Genomic DNA, 17,293 nt, shown 5'->3' with positions numbered 1-17,293 from the left:
AAGAATTTTAAGTCAGATTAACAGCAAACCTTTCCAAAGGCCAAACCTCTGGCAGTTCCCTGAACTGACTCTCATTAACACCATGTACTAGAAAGAAACTGAGGCACAGAAAAAAGAACAATCCAGGCCATGTGGCCAGGGACCTCCACAGCCCCTCCTCAGGCTGACTCCAAGAGCTCACCACTCCTGGAAGAGACTCACATTCTGTCCTCTGGGCCCTGGCCCCCATGTGGAGCCACTCATGCTGGCTACCTCACATGGCAGGACCTGCATCCCCCCTGTGCCTCCCACAGAGCAGGGACTTACAAAGCCAGGCAGCTAGAGGCCCCTGCCCCTGCTCACCATGCTCCCTCTTTTTTCAGATGGCTCTAATGTTGTGTTTTGTTTTAACAGCTTTACTGTGTTCGTGTCTTTCATTGTAAGCTTCCTCAAATCCTTTCTGGATTTATGATTTATAAATAAGTAATAAATAAACACACAAGCTGCAAGCAGCGGCCCAAGACTATTACCTGAGAGCGTGAATACAAACATCTCAACAGATGTGGCACAATCATCGTCTTGATTTAGCTCCCAGCAGATTCGAAGGCCCTTGAACAAGCCTGGACCCAGTTAACACATCACTCTCCACAGAGATGCTTCCTGCATGCACTGGAGGGCAGGGTGGGCCCAGGGACAGAAGTGTAATTGAGACCTCTGGGAGGTCTCCCAGACCCTGCGGCTCAAAGGGCTCATTCACAAATGTCTTCTTAGCACTGACTATGTGTCCTATACTCCTCCAGGACTAGCACTACATGAAAAAAGAGCAGAGTCCTTTGATGGTGGGACCTATAGTGGGCCCATCCATGTCGGACAAGCTCAGCAAAGTCCCAAAAGAGGAAGGTCTTTAGCAAAGCCACATGACTGTCCTCTGCCACTTTAAAAAGGGAGGTGTCTAGAACACCCAGAATAGAAACAGGAAAGGCTGAGTTCAGAAGCCAGCTCTGTGCTTCCATGTCCCTCAGAACCCATCTCTGGTCCTTGGTTTTCTCACCTGTCAAATGGACAGAAGGAGGTTGCCAATGCCAACTGTCATTACGGGGTGACCATCACAGGCCTGTCAGTCATCTTAGAGTCCTTCCATGGCTTGCCTGTTGGATCCTCAGAAGGCTCAGACAGATGCTGACACACTCCCTCACTTACTACCAGGCAAACTAAAGCCAAGAGCTGAACCTACTTAGAGAGACTAGGGATTGAGGCAGAACCCAAAACAAGACTTATGAGCTCACTGACTACCTGGCGCCCTCTGTGTGGGAAAATGGCATGGAAGCCCCAGAGAGGCCAAGCTCTCCACAAGCACAGGAAGTATCAGGTGTCTTGTGTGTTGACCATCCTGGCCCAAAGCCACTAACTGGGTCAAGCTCTGCATCTGACCAACTCTCATTGCCAGCCTCCCTGCCTGTTCTTCTCTGTCACCTAGCCTGAGCTCAACCACAACCTCACACTTCCCTGCCTCGGAACCTGACAGATCTGTCCCACTTTCTCCTAGATTTTAGTCCCAACACTAGTGGTCACACTATTTCATCCTGATGTCTCTCCCCAACCAGGCTTCCTGGTGGCCAGGGTGTGCCTATTCTCCTCAAACCTAGAGTCCTGCATAGACCCAGAACTCCCCACAGGGTGGGGAAGGTGGATGGACAAGAGATGGCCACATAAAAGAGGAAAGGAAAGAACAGGCCTTCTGAGCCTGCAGTCAAGGGCCACCTATCTCCCAGTCAGTCCCTGGGGTCCTTTGTGTGTATATTTCAGCCAGCCAGACAACTCCAGGCAAAGCTAAAGGAACACACGACCCATGCAGCAATGTCCCAGTACAACTCTGGTACTTCACCCATCATAGCTGACATCATGTTACTGAACTAGAAAACAGCCCTGCCAGGAGGAGCCAAGGCCCCTGAGAGACCTACTGGAGTGAGTGGTTACAATGGAGTGTGCTAATCAGCCAGGCCTAGAAGTGCAGGCAAATTAGGTGGCAAGCCTCACCTGCTCAGCAGTGAGGCTTAGAAGGCAATTATAGAATAACCCCATTTGGAGCACCGGATAATACCTTCCATTTGTAAGGGCTTCATAGTTTACAAAGTGGCTTCACACTTCTAACCGCCTGATCCTTCCAGCCCTAGGAGGCAATTAGTTCATAGAAGCGCAGGCTGAAGCTCAGAGCAATGAGGGCACCATAGTCCCAACTCCCAGGGGCATGTGCAGAGCATGCAGTCCCACAACTAGGCTGAGCCAGGCTCTCCAGAACTGCCCACAGCTAGCACCCAAGCACAGAACGCTGCCTCATACAATCCCGAAGGGGCCTACAAACCACCCAAGCTTCCAAGCCCATACAGCAAAGGCACATTCTGCCACCTGGTAACAATGTATCGGGGTCCTGCCAGACTGCTACTGTAGCCCTCTACTAGTCAGAGTGCTGACACATTTCCTAATGCATCTTCCTCAGGAGGAATGGCTGCCCTCAAGACCACAAGCACACAAGCTCACTTTCCTAACAGTCCCAGCATGGTGACAGATGTCATGGCCCAGAAAGGTGAGGACATGGCAAGGGTCCAATGTACCAGCACCTTCCAGAATGTGCTTACAGGACACTGAGGGGGTGTGAAGAGGCGCAGATGAAAACACACAACTCTCCTAACCAAAGGTTACGATGAAAATGTGGTTTAATTTGTGTTTTTGTACCTTTCAAAATAACACTTCAACTGGTGTAGAAAGAGCCCACTTGTGTTTATGAAAGCTCTCCCGTCCCCCTACGGCTGCTGGGCCGTGTAAACACACTGTGAGGAGGGGACAGAAATAGCTGCTTGTGAAACTTTTAATACTAGCGTGTATGAGAATTAGAATTCTAAACCCAGCAGGTTAAAAATGTTCTGAAAGCAATTTTGGTGTTAGTCTAAATAATTATAGATGGTGCTCACTTAGATAAGGGCCTTTGCCCCCTCGGGGCTCCAAGGGAAAATTCTAGGCATGATAGTTAAGCAAAATAGTTGGTTATTACAGAGGCTTTTCGGTGGCAGTGCAAATTGGTATAATCCTTCTGGAAAGCAATCTGACAGGAGACGAACCTGGACCCATGGAAATGTACAACCCTTTGACCCAGCAGTCCCACTTCTGGGAATCAGTCTAAAAGAAATAATCCAACAGAAAGGGGTTTCATGCATGAAGATAACCACTTCAGTATTATCTATAACAGCAAAAATTAGAAACCACCTCGGTGTCCAAGGGCGGCTAAGTAAATTACAGTTAATCAACTCGATAGAGCGTCGCAGAACCAGTGAAAATTGACGGCCCTCCGAAGACACAGGGGCTGGTTGTGCTGCAGCAGCCAGGGCTCCGGGAGAATGTTAAGTGGCAAGCACAGGCTGCTGGAACCGTGTGTGCTCTCTAAGAAAAGCCCGTGTGGACCAGAAAGGGACAGGAGGACAGCGCCAGGGTGACCAGGGCTTAAGCATTCACTGGGCATGGAGGACCTGCTGTTCAGCACCTGGGAGCAGATGGTGGCTTGGAACCCCTCATCATGTTTTGTCTACTTATTTTAGGATTTAATCCAAGCAGAAAGAAGGGACACAGCTACAGCAGAACCTAGTCACTTGCCCCAGAGCTGGGATGGGAAGCCATTCCTGAGATTGCAAGTTACTTAAGACCACATTCGTTAAGCCTTTTGGTCTCTCCCACGCAGCCTAGAATGCGTAAGGGCCCGAAGAGCAGCTGACTGTGTGCATGACAGCGACAGCACATCGGCAATGAAAACCAAAGACATTTGAAAATATTTATGAACTTGTGTAGAATTAGCAAAAATAAACCCACCACGCATTAATATAAATAACATGTTTCTTATAAAAATAGCTAGAGTCTTCATAGCAGAAAGAAATTAGCGGGAAGGCATTGTTTACATTTTTGTGGGTTACACTGCTGCCTGACTTAATACAAGACAGCTGGGCTTTCATATCTGCTGCAGTATTTAATCTATGGCAATGGTGCCTGTCATGTAGCCCCTGGGAAAGTCCATTTACACTCCTGAGAGAATGAAAGTAGAAAAGGCAAATAACTTCTAGGTGTGATTATGAAAATAGTTTTGACCCGGTGGAAGGGTCGCAAGGACCCCTGGGGTGTTCAGATCATTGCAGTAGATTACAGCATCCCAGGCTGCAGCTATAGGGTTCAGATCATTGCAGTAGATTACAGCATCCCAGGCTGCAGCTATAGGGTTCAGATCATTGCAGTAGGTTACAGCATCCCAGGCTGCAGCTATAGGGTTCAGATCATTGCAGTAGATTACAGCATCCCAGGCTGCAGCTATAGGGTTCAGATCATTGCAGTAGGTTACAGCATCCCAGGCTGCAGCTATAGGGTTCAGATCATTGCAGTAGGTTACAGCATCCCAGGCTGCAGCTATAGGTGCTGGGTGGGTGCACAGCTGAAGTGCAGCCTCACTGGATTATTTCCTAGAGACCCACCCACATGCCGACAGCTGTGGCCTGCAGTGGAAAGTGGCCTTTTCACTCCTCTCACCCTTCTGGTTCCTCTACAGCAGTGTGCATTTCTTTTAGGGTCAGAGCACATTTCTTTCTTTGAGGCAGGATTTGGAAAGCCCTGATGTACCTGCGCCCTGAAGAATGAAGCTGGGTGGGAAGGTCACTTTAAATCATTAGTAGCCAGTGCTGGTGTGGGGAAGCATCAGGAAGCAGGGCTGGGTGGGGGCGGCAGCACCGCTCCTTAATATGCTGATCGATCCCTGGCACCTAGCACACATTCATCACAGTGCCATGCGGCCTGCCTGGGACCCAGTGACGAGAACTGAAACTGGCTCAAGCTAATCACTGCTAGATGAAGGTCAAATATAGGTGACTATATATCAGCTAGCAGGGTATGAGTAGACATGCCACTGCCTACAGCAGCTGGACACTTACAAAGGGAGAAGCCCGACCACAGACTTGACTACAAAATATGCTAGGTTTTCTCTGCTTTAAAAAAAAAAATGATAATGAAATACCAGAACTCAAACACCACCTGGGGGAAGGAGAGGAGGCGGGCTATGATGAGGGTCAATACTGTTAGCATGTAAATTGCCTGGAGATGGGGAACACTAAGACCATGGGAGATTAATGGACAGGAACCCCAATGACAAACCACTTACTTAGCATTCACAAGGTGCCAGGCCTGAGTCTAACCGCACTGTCCATAAATGAACTCATCTGGCCCTCAAACAAGATGCCATTAAATTAGCAGATGTTGGGGGGGGGGAGTAATAATTCTGCCCCTGTGGAGGACAGGGAGACATAGTCACTGTGCACACAGACATTGGTGTGAGCCACAAGCTAACGCTGTGGAGCAACAGGAATGAATGTTGTGCATCCGGGTACCCAGAAGAGATGTGCTACTGACAGGAGTGAAGAAGCAGAACTACAGGGCAAGAGGGAGAGTCAGGAGCAGGCACAACAACCCAAGATCCTTCCTCAGCATCACAGATGACATGAGGCTGCAGAGAGTGGAGACCCACCCACCCAGGACAGGCTGAAAGGAACACACACACACACACACACACACACACACACGTCAGGGACTCCGCCTGCCACCTCACAACCCTCAGGCAAGCTCACTGTAGACAAGTCCCTCCACCTCACACTTCAGGAAGCTTGATGGAAGGAGGGTGAGGATCCTGGCTAACAGCAGGGTGTTCCTACCCTGCTACCACACCTGAGGTTCTTAGCCCACATCGGAAGGCCACACTAGACACCTGGGCCTGCTGGTTGTCAGGGCAAAAGGATATGGCAGCTATGCATGGTGGCACTTGTCTATAATCCCAGCACACAGGAGCTGTGACAAGAAGGGTGCTGTAAGCTCAAGCCAAGCTGGGCCATTGAATGAATTCCAGACCAGTCTAGGCTAGAGTAAGGCACTGCCTCAAGAACGAACAAACAGCAACAGCTGAAGACAGAGTCAAGAGAGATGCAACCCCCTCTCTCCTCTCCTCTCCTCTCCTCTCCTCTCCTCTCCTCTCCTCTCCTCTCCTCTCCTCTTCCTGGGAAATTACAGTAAGACTGAGGGGAACCACTACTATGGAGTGTGTGTGTGTGTGTGTGTGTGTGTGTGTGTGTGTGTGGTATACATGCTTCGTCTGAAACAGAGTCTTGATTTTGTACCCTGGACTAGCCTCAAACTTCTTTCCTGCCCCAGGCACCCAAATGCTGGAATTATAGGCAAATACCAGCACACCTAGCTCTGGAAGACTGTGTAATCTCAGTTTTGTAGTGTGGGTTACAGAAGTTCCAATGGTGTGACTAGAGCCTGATGGTCCACTCAAAGAAAGAGAGAGCCCAGAAGAGAGCAAGGGTCGGGATGCATTCCGGCTGTCACACAAGTGGAAGTGCCAAGGCTTTTCATTTCTCCAATTTTCTTCTCAAAATCTGACCACTTTTACAATGAAGCAAAATGAAATATAGAACTACCCCCTTTTCTAAGACGCCAAGGGCCTCGCTATCACCAGGCACTAGACAGGCTCCTTTAAGAGTCTTCTGTGTCCAAGTTTTAAAAGCAACAAGAAATAATTCACTAGACTGTCTCAACTCCTAAGTGTGCCAATTTTGCAATCTGCATTTTTCAATTACATTAAAAGCATTTTTCCAAATTGCTCTATTCTCCCCTTAATGACACGGGATGAGATTGGCTGAGACGCGCTCCCCGAGGAGAGGGCCAGCACCTTCATGCCTGGCACCGCTTGCACATGAGCTGCCCTGGGTGCACAAAACTGGTCAAGTTCAACCACAAAGGCTCCCAGAAAGCAGAAAGCACACAGGGCTAGCCACTGCACTGCTTTCAGTCAGCTCATGTTGGTTCTGAGAGCCTCAAGCTCGTGAAGTAAAGGGAACCAGAAGCATCTCCAGTATTGGCCCTGAACTCATCTCGGCTTTCACTAGAGGGAAGAGGGCGTCAGAGACACTTCACCTCCCACGAAAAAGGAAGTTCCAGCCCAGAAGCTGCCAACTCTTCCCAGAGGCTCTGCAGCCTGGCTACTGACACCTAAGCCACCGCAGGACAACACGGGGACTCTCAACCTTCCCAGGAAGGTGAGAGGGAAGAGAGGGGCAAGCAGACTCCAGAACTGCGTGCCCCAGGGCACCTCCTGCTCTCCCTTGGTCTCCGCCACCTGAAGAAGGACCAGATGATCTCTCCATGTGCCGGCGTGTGTGCATGTTAACACACACACCAAATTCTCCCCTCGCCTTCACCTAATTACCCTCCATGCACTCACTGTTAATCATTCACTCCCCAAATACCAGACACCCACCACCACAACCCGCCCCTCCTACCCAGCTGCGCCTCTCATTTCCAACAGATCTGCCTCGTGCTCGGAATAAATTGCCAATCATCTGCATAATGCTCCCGAGCTCCTTCCTCCACGCACCAAATCACTTCTCAACCTCATTTCGTAAAAATCCATCAAGAGTAATTCTTTCAAAACTGAACTAAACCCTCGCTCTGGCACTTGGATCCATAAATTCCTTGTCTTTGAATGTGAAATATATCACTTTTTACAAAGCACATCCAAGATACCCTAATATAATCAGATCCACTAACAATGATAAATCAGCGAGATCCTGTAATATATAAAAATGCAAATCCAAGCCACCGTGGAAATCATCTCTGCTCCCCCTGCCCTTAACAAAGCCCAAGTAGTGAGGCTGAAGAGAGCCTGGGCCCATCTGGGAGAAAGCGCTGCTTTTCAACTGGGCATTTCCAGAGGTGGAGGAGGAACAGCTTGCCTGTTTGGCTCAGTCTCTGTAGCCTATTGCCCGCCCCATGTTGCCTGCTGTGTAACTGGGAACAAGTTTCAGCTCTGTGGTAAAGTGTGTTAAAAGCTGTGCCTAGCAGCATGTGGTGGACCCGGTGCAGCTGCTGACGCCCTGCTCCCTCATGTGCTCCTGGTCACCACAGGGCCGGTGATCAGCACAAGAAAGCACCAGCTGGGGTCACCTGCCTCCATCGCAGAGCCTTCAGCTACCTCCGAAGGCAGCTTGCCTGAGGGAGGCAGCATAGCTCCCTCCTGGGTCCCCTAAGAGGTTGCTTCCCCAGCGCTGCTGAGGCTTGACTTTGGACTCAAGCAACCGTCCACCATCCAGTGGCCAGTGTGAGCGCCTGGCAACTGGGCCGTCCTCAGCAGGACCTGGCGGATGCACAAAGCACTCCAAAGGACGACAAAGGCAGCTCAGTAGCATTGATCTCAGAAACTCCATGCATTTTAAAGGGATTTATCTCAGGAACACTGAGGATGAAACTCTTTAAAAATCCATATGTACAAAAACAGACTATGAAGAGATTCACAAAAGCAGAACTACATTAAGTCAGAAGACTCTAACTGAGGTGTTTTTTGCACATTTATGTTTTAACCAATCAATATGGGTACAAGGGGGGAAATTCTCGCTTATGCCAGGGACTGGACTAGATCATTTCTTCCCATATCTGTGGCAACAGTCCTCATTGATGGCCATTCTCTCTCCTTTACCGTGATACCTGGGGATCAGAGAGACCAAGTAATCGTATGCAAAGTCCCGGCAGCACTGAGCAGCAGTAGAGTCACGCACCAAAGGCCGGCCAGTGTAAGGTTCCATTTCCCACACACAGGCCTTCTGCCGGCCGACAGTGCAAAGCCCATCTTCACTACATTAAGCAGCAGAAAAGATGGCATTTATGCACAGTGTGATCACGGCAGGACTACTTGCTTTAAAATGGACTCCAGAAGCTACAGGAAACAGCACAGGAGAGACGAGGGAAAGTGTGAGGAAAGGGACAGTCAGAAAGCTGTTTGTGGACAGTTTTTCACTGGGGACTTTGTTTGGGGGAGCGGGGATGGAACCCCAGGTCCTCTGCCTGCAGGGCAGACATTCCACCTCTGAGCTATACACCCAGCCCCACAAACAATACAAAAGACAATCTGGTGGAGGGCAAGATAGCAATGACCAGCTGGCCAGTGTCAACATGCGGGATGCAGCAGCCAGACCGGGGCGGCCTAGAGATGCGCCATGACCAGGACAGTACAAGCACTGATGTCTCCTTCGCATCTCATTTATCTGAGTCAGTCAAGTTTCCCCAGTAAGCGTCAGTTTGGCTTTTTAAAAATATGTTACAGAAGCTTGCTATTTGTTATTGAAGAAAAATCTAGAATAAAGCAAATTAACAACACGCAGCTCACAAGCTTTATGTACAGACCTGCCTAAGTAAGAACTCGTCCCCACAGCAGGAAGCACGCTGGTGCAGCAGGGAGTCCCCTGGGGGGCCTGGTCCAGCCTCTGCATGGGCAGCCAGACAAGGCTGTCTGTTTGCCTTTTTCCCTCAGAAAAGGCATCAAAGGCTGAATTCCACCTTTACGTGCAGTGGGTGTTCAAACATGCAGAGCCCAGGGAGTTCACGGAGAAATGAAAAGAGAGCATAAAGGTGTCTGTGCTGGGACTACAGCCAGGAAAGCCTCGAGCTCACGGAGGAGGGCAGGAGGGTCACCGCCTGCGACAGCGGAGCAGCGCTTCAGGGCCTGTGACTCATTGTTTTATTTTACTTAATTGCTTTGGCTGTAAATTTTTCAAAACTAATATAAGCACATTTTACAGCTCACAGAACATTTAGAGCATATTAAAATACATATCTTTCCACCGTAATGTGCCTAGCTGAAATGTGTGCCTCCAAAGCCGAGCTTTAAGGCAACGAAAGACCGGCACTTGGCTCCTCACATCAGTCAGATGAACGGAGCTGGCTTGCTCCAGATCAGAGAAAAATCATCTCAGTAAATGTTACAAGGAGTCAAGGATTCTACCACATTCTAGAAGCTTGGATGGGCAAAAGATAGCAAGTCTTACTGTGCCCCCTAGAGGTGAGCAGGATTTTTGCATGTGCACACACAAACCCTCTTAAATCAAAGCAGTGAAATCCAAAAAATGTCTTTAAACCTTCATTGATCACTTAACAGGGACCAAATCTCATGCCAGATGCTACAAAGAATATAAAAATGGGTCTGGTGTGACTTCTGCATTCACAAAGCTTACCGCCTGTTGAACATCTCAGATACAGTAAGCCACCGCTGGCAGGGACGGGAGCAAAGCCCCAGCACCCTGAGTGACAGGAGCACATGCCAGGTCCCACCCAGTTGTTCACATCCTGAGTGCCAGCACCCAGGCCAGGAAGACCAAGCACACACATAATACCTCCACCTCACAGGAATACTGGGGCTTGGTTTATAACCACAGGCATCTCTGACATCAGGGAGGGAAAAGCAGCCACCACTCAGCAGGCCACATACCAACCTGCAGGCCTAGGGTAGGACTTCCAACCTCAGGTGCACACCTGAGCCCTCCATGCCCTAACCCATCTTCCCACCACAGCTTATTGGTTCCTACTACTCATTCTGCATTCCGAACTTACTGAGAGTCCCACTTACACAAAATGATTTTCCAAACAACCCTAATCACTAAAACTATGAGACATCTTATTAAAGCCTCTGCTCGGGTTCCAGCTTGATAGTCACCCCTGGCTTATAGAAACCTGAATTTTCATAAAGATCAGGAGACTCTGCTCCTAGCATGCATGGTCAGTACTGACAACAACTCAACTATAGCAAGTGTCTTTGCCCGAAGCCATCCTTTGGATGTACTGGGGAACTAGACAGGGGCGTAGAGCACTCCCTCAAGCTTCCTGGCAGCCAAGGAGTCTCACACTAGCATCACCACCTCCGGCCCACACGCCTCCTGGGACAGGCCACACATCAGCATCCCACACACAGCCCTAAACGCAGGCTTCTCGTCATCCCAGGCAGCCCAACTGCGACCTCTTCTGGCCGTGAAGTGTCACACCAGTCCTGGCACACTTTTCTTCACCACACCCAGAGCCAAGGTGCCAACTCACTCTTTCTTAAAAAACAACATGGAGCATAGTGGCACTTGCCTTTCTCTTAGCACTCTGAAGGAAGAGAGAGGCAGGTCTTTATGGGGTCGTGACTAGCTTGATCTTCATAATGAATAACAAGGCAGCCAGGGCTACCTAGTGAGATACTATCCTAAAGAAAACAATCTTTGGGGTGAGCAAAATGGCTTATCAAGTAAAGGCACTTGCCACTGAGCCCAATCCCCAACAGTGACATAGTGGAAGAAGAACTGGCACCCCCCAAAGTTGTCCTCTGACCTCCACACATGTACCATAGCACACATGTGTCCCCCAAACACACATATAAAAAGTAAACAATTTTTAAAAATAAAGTCATCATGGTCAACCTGAAAAGTGCTTGCTTTACAAGCAGGAGGACAGGAATTCAACTCCCAAAACTCATGTGAAAAGGCTAGGCACAGTCATATAATCCTGGAACCCCAGCTTTGGGGAAACAGGCAGGCAGATCCTGGGATATGCCAGCTGGCCAACCTAGTCTATCTTAAAAAGAACAACTGAGGAACAATATCCAAAGCTGCCCTCTGTCCTCCACCTACAAACACACACACACACACACACACACACGTACTCTCACACACACGTACACATACACGTACTCTCACACACACACACATACTCACTCACACACACATACAATATCATCATGGGGTTAGGAATAGCTCAGTGATAGAGGGTTCACTTTTACACACAAGGTCCTGAACTCAAGCCCCCAGCAAAAACAAAAACAAACAAACAGCAGAAGGATACTCATAGTATGTCTTCAGGAAACTGAAGCCTCTTGTCAGTAATGATGACCCAGGGTGGGCAAGCTGCTCAGTTCTACCAATGGGGCCTTCAGGTAAAGAGCAGCTCCACTGGGCTCAGGTCTAGCTCTTCCCATCAGTGCACAGGGAGTTGGCAGGAGGCACTCACGAGGAGACACCTGACCTCTCCATGAGGCAGCATCATAGGTTAAAGACATGATCACCACGGCAACCTCTCCCACCTTCTTGCTCAATAGTCCCCCACATCTGCCAGGCTGCCCTCCCCTCTCTAGTGGCCAAGAGAAAGGACTGTATAACCTATTCTAGAACTACAGCTAAGTTCCCACGAGGAGCCATGAGCTCACTTGATACTGTAGACACAGAATATGTAGGTATTCGTGCTATTAGAGAACCTTCAGGCCTTCCTTGCCAAGGGCATTAAGCATCAGGAAAGCCTACCTACTGTAAAGCAAACCCCTCCACCCTGTGAGCATTGCCCCACCATTAGTCCTGAGGGGCTGGAGAAGGAACCCAGGCAACATCCAGGCTCATCTAGAAGGCAGGGACCTCTACATTCAAACATTGGACAGTGCACAGGGAACTGTGGGAAGAGGGAAGGCTAAGTATGAACACAGCTTGGGGGGGGGGGTGTCCCGACAGGAAAGACATGACCCATCTGGCTCGACGTAGCTCTTGCTCCTGGCACACTGCCCAACCTAAGACCACAGAATAGATAAACACTCTTCATCGGCCCTGTTCTGAGCTGGGTCTTGACTGTTCAGTAGAAACTGGCCAAGCAAGAAGCAAAGGGAAAGGAACCTGAAGACCGGACAGAGGAGGAAATAATTTCAGCAATCAGGTGAGCTCAAAGTCAGGGTGTCCTGTGTACTCCAGAGCCAGCCAGACACTGCTAGGAGCCTGGGCCCAACTGAAACCCTCAGACAGGCCTCTGGGCATCAGGCTCTCAAAACTCTGGGTCAGTCCAGGATTGCCATGAGCCACCCAGACCACTGAACGTCCCTCACATAGATTACACAGCCCAACACCACAGAAGCACCAAAGCCTGGCTCAAAGAATTGAAGAGAACATATCAGCCTTGCTAGAGCCAAACAGGAGTCTCTGCATGGTCTGTAAATGTCTGTCTACACCCACAGACCTAGCTCACTTCTAAGCATTTGGGTCTTCTCTTCCCACCAAAATGCCTTCTGGTACTGGTAGGTTGGGGCTCAAAACATAGTTGTCAGAGGACAACTTTGGCTGCTTTTCTTTTTTTTTTTTTTAATTTTATTTATTTCTGTTTCACAATTTCTATTTCACATGCATTGATGTTTTGCTTGCATATATTGTCTGTCTGTCTGGAAGTATCAGATCCACTAGAACTGGAGCTAAAGACAGCTGTGATCGGTCATGTGTCTGCTGGGAATTGAACCTTTTAGTCCTGGTCTGGGCTTACTTTGTAGACCAGGCTGGCCTCAAGCTCACAGAGATCCTCCTGCCTCAGTGTTTTTAGCCCCTGATCTGCTGAGCCATCACTCCAGCCCCTAGCTGTTGTTCTTCAGTTATGCTAGATTGCTTTATGTCAACTTGACACAAGCAGAGTCATTTGAAAGGAGGGAACCTCAACAGAGAAAATCCTCCATAAGGTCAAGCTGTAAGTATCATTGGAGGCATTTTCTTAACTAGTGACTGATGGTGGAGGCCAAGTCCATAGCCTGCATCATCTGCTGCCTCCAGGTTCCTGCCCTGTCTTCCTCTGATGACGGACTACTATGTAGAAGTATAAGCCAAATAACCCTTTCCTCCCCAACTTGCTTTTGGTATTTCATCAAAGCAAAAGTAATTCTAACTAGGACAGGCACCAGCCTTGTTTTTTAAGACTGAGTCTCTCACAGAGCCTGTATTTCACCAATACAGGTGAGCTAACCTGGCTGACCAGAGAACCTGAAGGACCCACCTCTTTCCACCTACCTAGACTAGGTTTACAAGTAGGCACCCATCTTTTTGTGAGGAGGGGTTGAGACAGGGTTTCTCTGTGTAACAAGCTCTAGTTGTTCTGGACTTGCTTTGTAGACCAGGCTGGCCTCAAGTTCACAGAGATCCCCTTGCCTCTGCCTCCTGAGTTCTGGGTAAAGGTATGCACCACCAGGCCCTGCTTACCCACCCGCCCTTCATGTGTATTCTGAGAATCAAGTGCTTGTGATCACAAGAACTTTACTAAATGAACCACCTCCCCAGCCTACACTACATGCTTTTGAAAACACATTTCTCAAGTGATCATGTGACACAGGTATAAGTGTCCCTTTCAAAGACAAGATATCAGACTCAGAGGGAGACCCACTTAGGCCAGAGGCCAGCTACCCTGTACAGGCTGTGGGAAGCCATTCTCTTCCAAGGAGAAGTAAGAAGAGGCATCACAGCTTATTAGCAAAAGATTAAGAGAGGCAGTATTCAGGGCCGGGAGCACTGGGGAAGATGTGATTTTACTACAGCCCCTATAGCTTATTTGCTCCATACATCTCAGGCTTATTTATTCTGCTGGCTATAAGTTGCAGTTACAAGCTGCAGTTAAATTTATTGCATGGTGGTACATATCTTTCATCCCAGCACTTATAGAAAGCAGAGGCAGGCAGATCTCTTTACCTTTGAGGCAAGTCTGGTCTACATAGTGAGTTCCAGGCCAGTCAGGGCTAGCCACACAATGAGAGCCTGTCAAAAAACAAACAAACAAACAAACAAACAAACTGTATCCCACTGAAAACAGATGTCTAATTTCTCTGACCTCACAGGCAATAGAACATCTAACTCTTCTACATCTCTTTTCTCTCTCTCTCTCTCTCTCTCTCTCTCTCTCTCTCTCTCTTTCTCTCTCTCTCTCTCATAGGGGCCATAAGCCTTATAGGCAAGCCTGAACTACTACTTTGGGGGACCCTCTATAAATAAATATCAGGCTCTAGCAGGGGACTATGTAAGTAGGAACACGCTTACAGCAGTGTAGTTCATGGGATGTGCTACTAAATGTGACAAAATGTCCAACCATAGGAAAGGAAATGAACTAAGACATACTTGAATTAAAATAATGTGTGCATGCTGAGCAGTACTAGTGCAGCCTTTAATCCCAACAGATGCAGGAGGATCTCTGTGAGTTCAAGACCAACCTGGTCTACAGAGCAAGTTCCAGGACAGCCAAAGCAACACAGAGAAACCCTGTCTTGAAATTAAAATACATGTATATTACTAGCAAATGAAGTAAAATGTTTATCATCTAGTCATACTATAATTTATTAATACTGTATAGTGCTATGGCAAGGCAGTGTTGGAAAAGATAGGAATGAGGCAGGAAAGACCAAAGATCTGAGGCTGATGATAGAGAACTCTCTCCAATGTACCAAAGAGAACTACAGAAATTCCCAAAGAGTGTGTGTAGCCTGTGCCCACCCACTGCCTGCCTGACTCGAATCAGTAAAGTATCCCAGTTGCTTACACCTAAGAGCCACTGGGAGTTGTTTTCCCTTGTCTTACCTTGAAGGTTTTGTCCATGGAAGCAGAGAGAAGCATGTGGCTCTTGCAAAAGACTGGACACCACTGAATGCTGTTGACCGGGCCCCTGTGGCCTCGAAGGTGGAAAAGCACTTTCTTGGGGACCGTAGTCTCTCTGTACTGACTGTTCAAATATGGCTGGATGAACTCAGACACTGTGGGAGCCACACAGAGTGGGGCCGGGGCACACCCTGCAGGAGGTCCCGGGGGCTCTCCATCTTTGCCCCCACCTGCTTCTGGATTCAGCGCTTGCAGCTGCCTTAGCCTCTTGGGGATATAGGGAAGCACACAGTCCTCACCCCTTTTCCTCTGAGAAGAGCTGGCATTTCCAGCTGTGCTTTCAAATGTGCTTTGATCATGAGAAGGTTTGAGGACGTCCCAGGCAGGTTTTAGTGGCTTAAGACAGGCAGCTGCTAGGGGCACGTGGCCGACTGGAGCCCGGCTCATCCACAGAGAAGGACGAGGAGGCTCACTGGGAGGGAAAGTGGTATCAGGTTCCTTTGAGGGCCACTGTAGCCTCTGGCTGGGACAAGACCCAGGGTCACTTCTCCAGAGCCGAGCCAGCGGCAGACGTTGCATCCCTGGGTCTTCATTAGGAGAGTTCCCTGTGTGCTGTGCCCCCTCTTTGGTCACGCCCACTGTGCTAGATGCAAACCCCATCCCAGACGGCCTGCTCATACCAGAGGCGTCACTTATCTGACCTGCAGCGTCCCCACTTCTGGCAGGGTCAGCCTCGGTCTCGGAGTCAGAATCATCATATGCCACCAGCGAGGCCATACAGTCACACAAAGGTGACTTCCTAGAAGTAAACAAGATCTAGAGTTAGCAACCGTTAATAACGCGAGTCGTTCTGCACTTCGGGGCAGGATGTCCCCTTGAAGCTCAAAGACGTCAAACTCCACAAGCACAAACACATACAGAATAGAAAAGGATTTCAGATATTTCAACATAGAGAAATTATGTTTGGCGCAGGAAAGGTAGCTCAGTGATTAGCAGCGTGTACTGCTCTCCCAGAGGACCCACCCTGGGCAGCTCACAGCCACAGCAGTCCTGGCTCCTGAGGATCCAATGCCCTGTTCTGAGCTCCATGACTACCTGCATTCGCATGTACAAGCTCACACACCAACGATAGGTGCATGCGCGCAATTAAAAATAGGAAACATACCTTTTTAAAAGGGGAAACTAAAAAATATAGTTTGGGCTGCAAGATGACTCGGTGGATTAAAGGCACTCGTCATCACACCTAAGCTCAGTCCCTGGAACCTACACAGTGGAAAGAGAAAAACCAACTCATGAAAAATTTCCCTTGACCTCAGCATGTGAGCCTTAAGACGCATGCTGTCTCCCAGTTATGTATACAATAAAAGGTTTGTTTGTTTGTTTGTTTGTTTTTTAAAAAAAAAGGGGGGGGGAATGATATTTGACAAGGTATGTATGTTAACCCTAATTTAAATATTACATAATATATAAAAACCCAAGTAATAGTAAAAAAAAAATGGGTCTCCTACTAAATAGAAATAATTAGTTACTGTGTGTGTGTGTGTGTGTGTGTGTGTGTGTGTGTGTGTGTGTGTTCAGACAGGGTTTCTCTGGGTAGCTGCAGCTATCCTAGAACTTGCTCTGTAGACCAGGCTGACCTCACACTTACCGAGATCCTTCTGCCTCTGCTTCCTTAGTGCTGGGATTAAAGGCCTGGGCCTCCACTTCCTGGTTTTACAGATAATTTTTTAAATGGAAACCTCTGTGGGGCTGGGGCTAAAGCTCGCTGACAGAATTCTTGTCAACACATGCAAGGTTCTGGGTTTGCCCCTCCGCACTGCAAAGCAGAAGAGAAGAAAAAAGAGAATGTAGAAAAAGAGCACGAGGGCAAGAGGGACCTGGGTATGGCAGCACCCACCTTTGAGCCTAGCATTCGTGATGCTGAGGCAGGAGGATTATGACTTCAAGGACACCCTGGGATACCTAGGCAAGACCCAGTCTTTAAAAACAAACAACCTCAGCCTGGAGATGATGATGTACACCTATAATCCCAGCACTCAGGAGGCAGAGACAGG

General features: G+C 48.7%; 1 protein-coding gene across 11 annotated transcripts in view; it reads right to left on the bottom strand.

Annotated features, from left to right (window-relative positions):
• Wdr25 (WD repeat domain 25) overlaps positions 1–17,293 on the bottom strand; it is a 134,303-nt gene that overhangs the window by 114,508 nt on the left and 2,502 nt on the right. For 8 of the 11 annotated variants that reach the window (XR_003950025.1, XM_006515657.3, XM_006515662.3 and 5 more), the window contains exon 2: positions 15,222–16,038. Coding sequence is in view for 10 of the 11 variants with exons in the window: in XM_006515657.3 (XP_006515720.1) it covers positions 15,222–16,016 (795 nt within the window). In the remaining variant the exon portion in view is untranslated. Of the gene's footprint in view, positions 1–15,221; positions 16,039–16,404; positions 16,503–16,887; positions 17,056–17,293 lie in introns of all 11 variants that reach the window. The other 3 variants (XM_011244054.3, XM_011244055.3, XM_006515660.4) reach the window with 2 other exon arrangements.

Source organism: Mus musculus, chromosome 12 (genome assembly GCF_000001635.26).
Source record: "Mus musculus strain C57BL/6J chromosome 12, GRCm38.p6 C57BL/6J".
Classification (NCBI taxonomy): domain Eukaryota; kingdom Metazoa; phylum Chordata; class Mammalia; order Rodentia; family Muridae; genus Mus; species Mus musculus.
The sequence above is the reverse complement of the archived record's forward strand: the minus strand, read 5'-3'. Positions and strand labels throughout refer to the sequence as shown.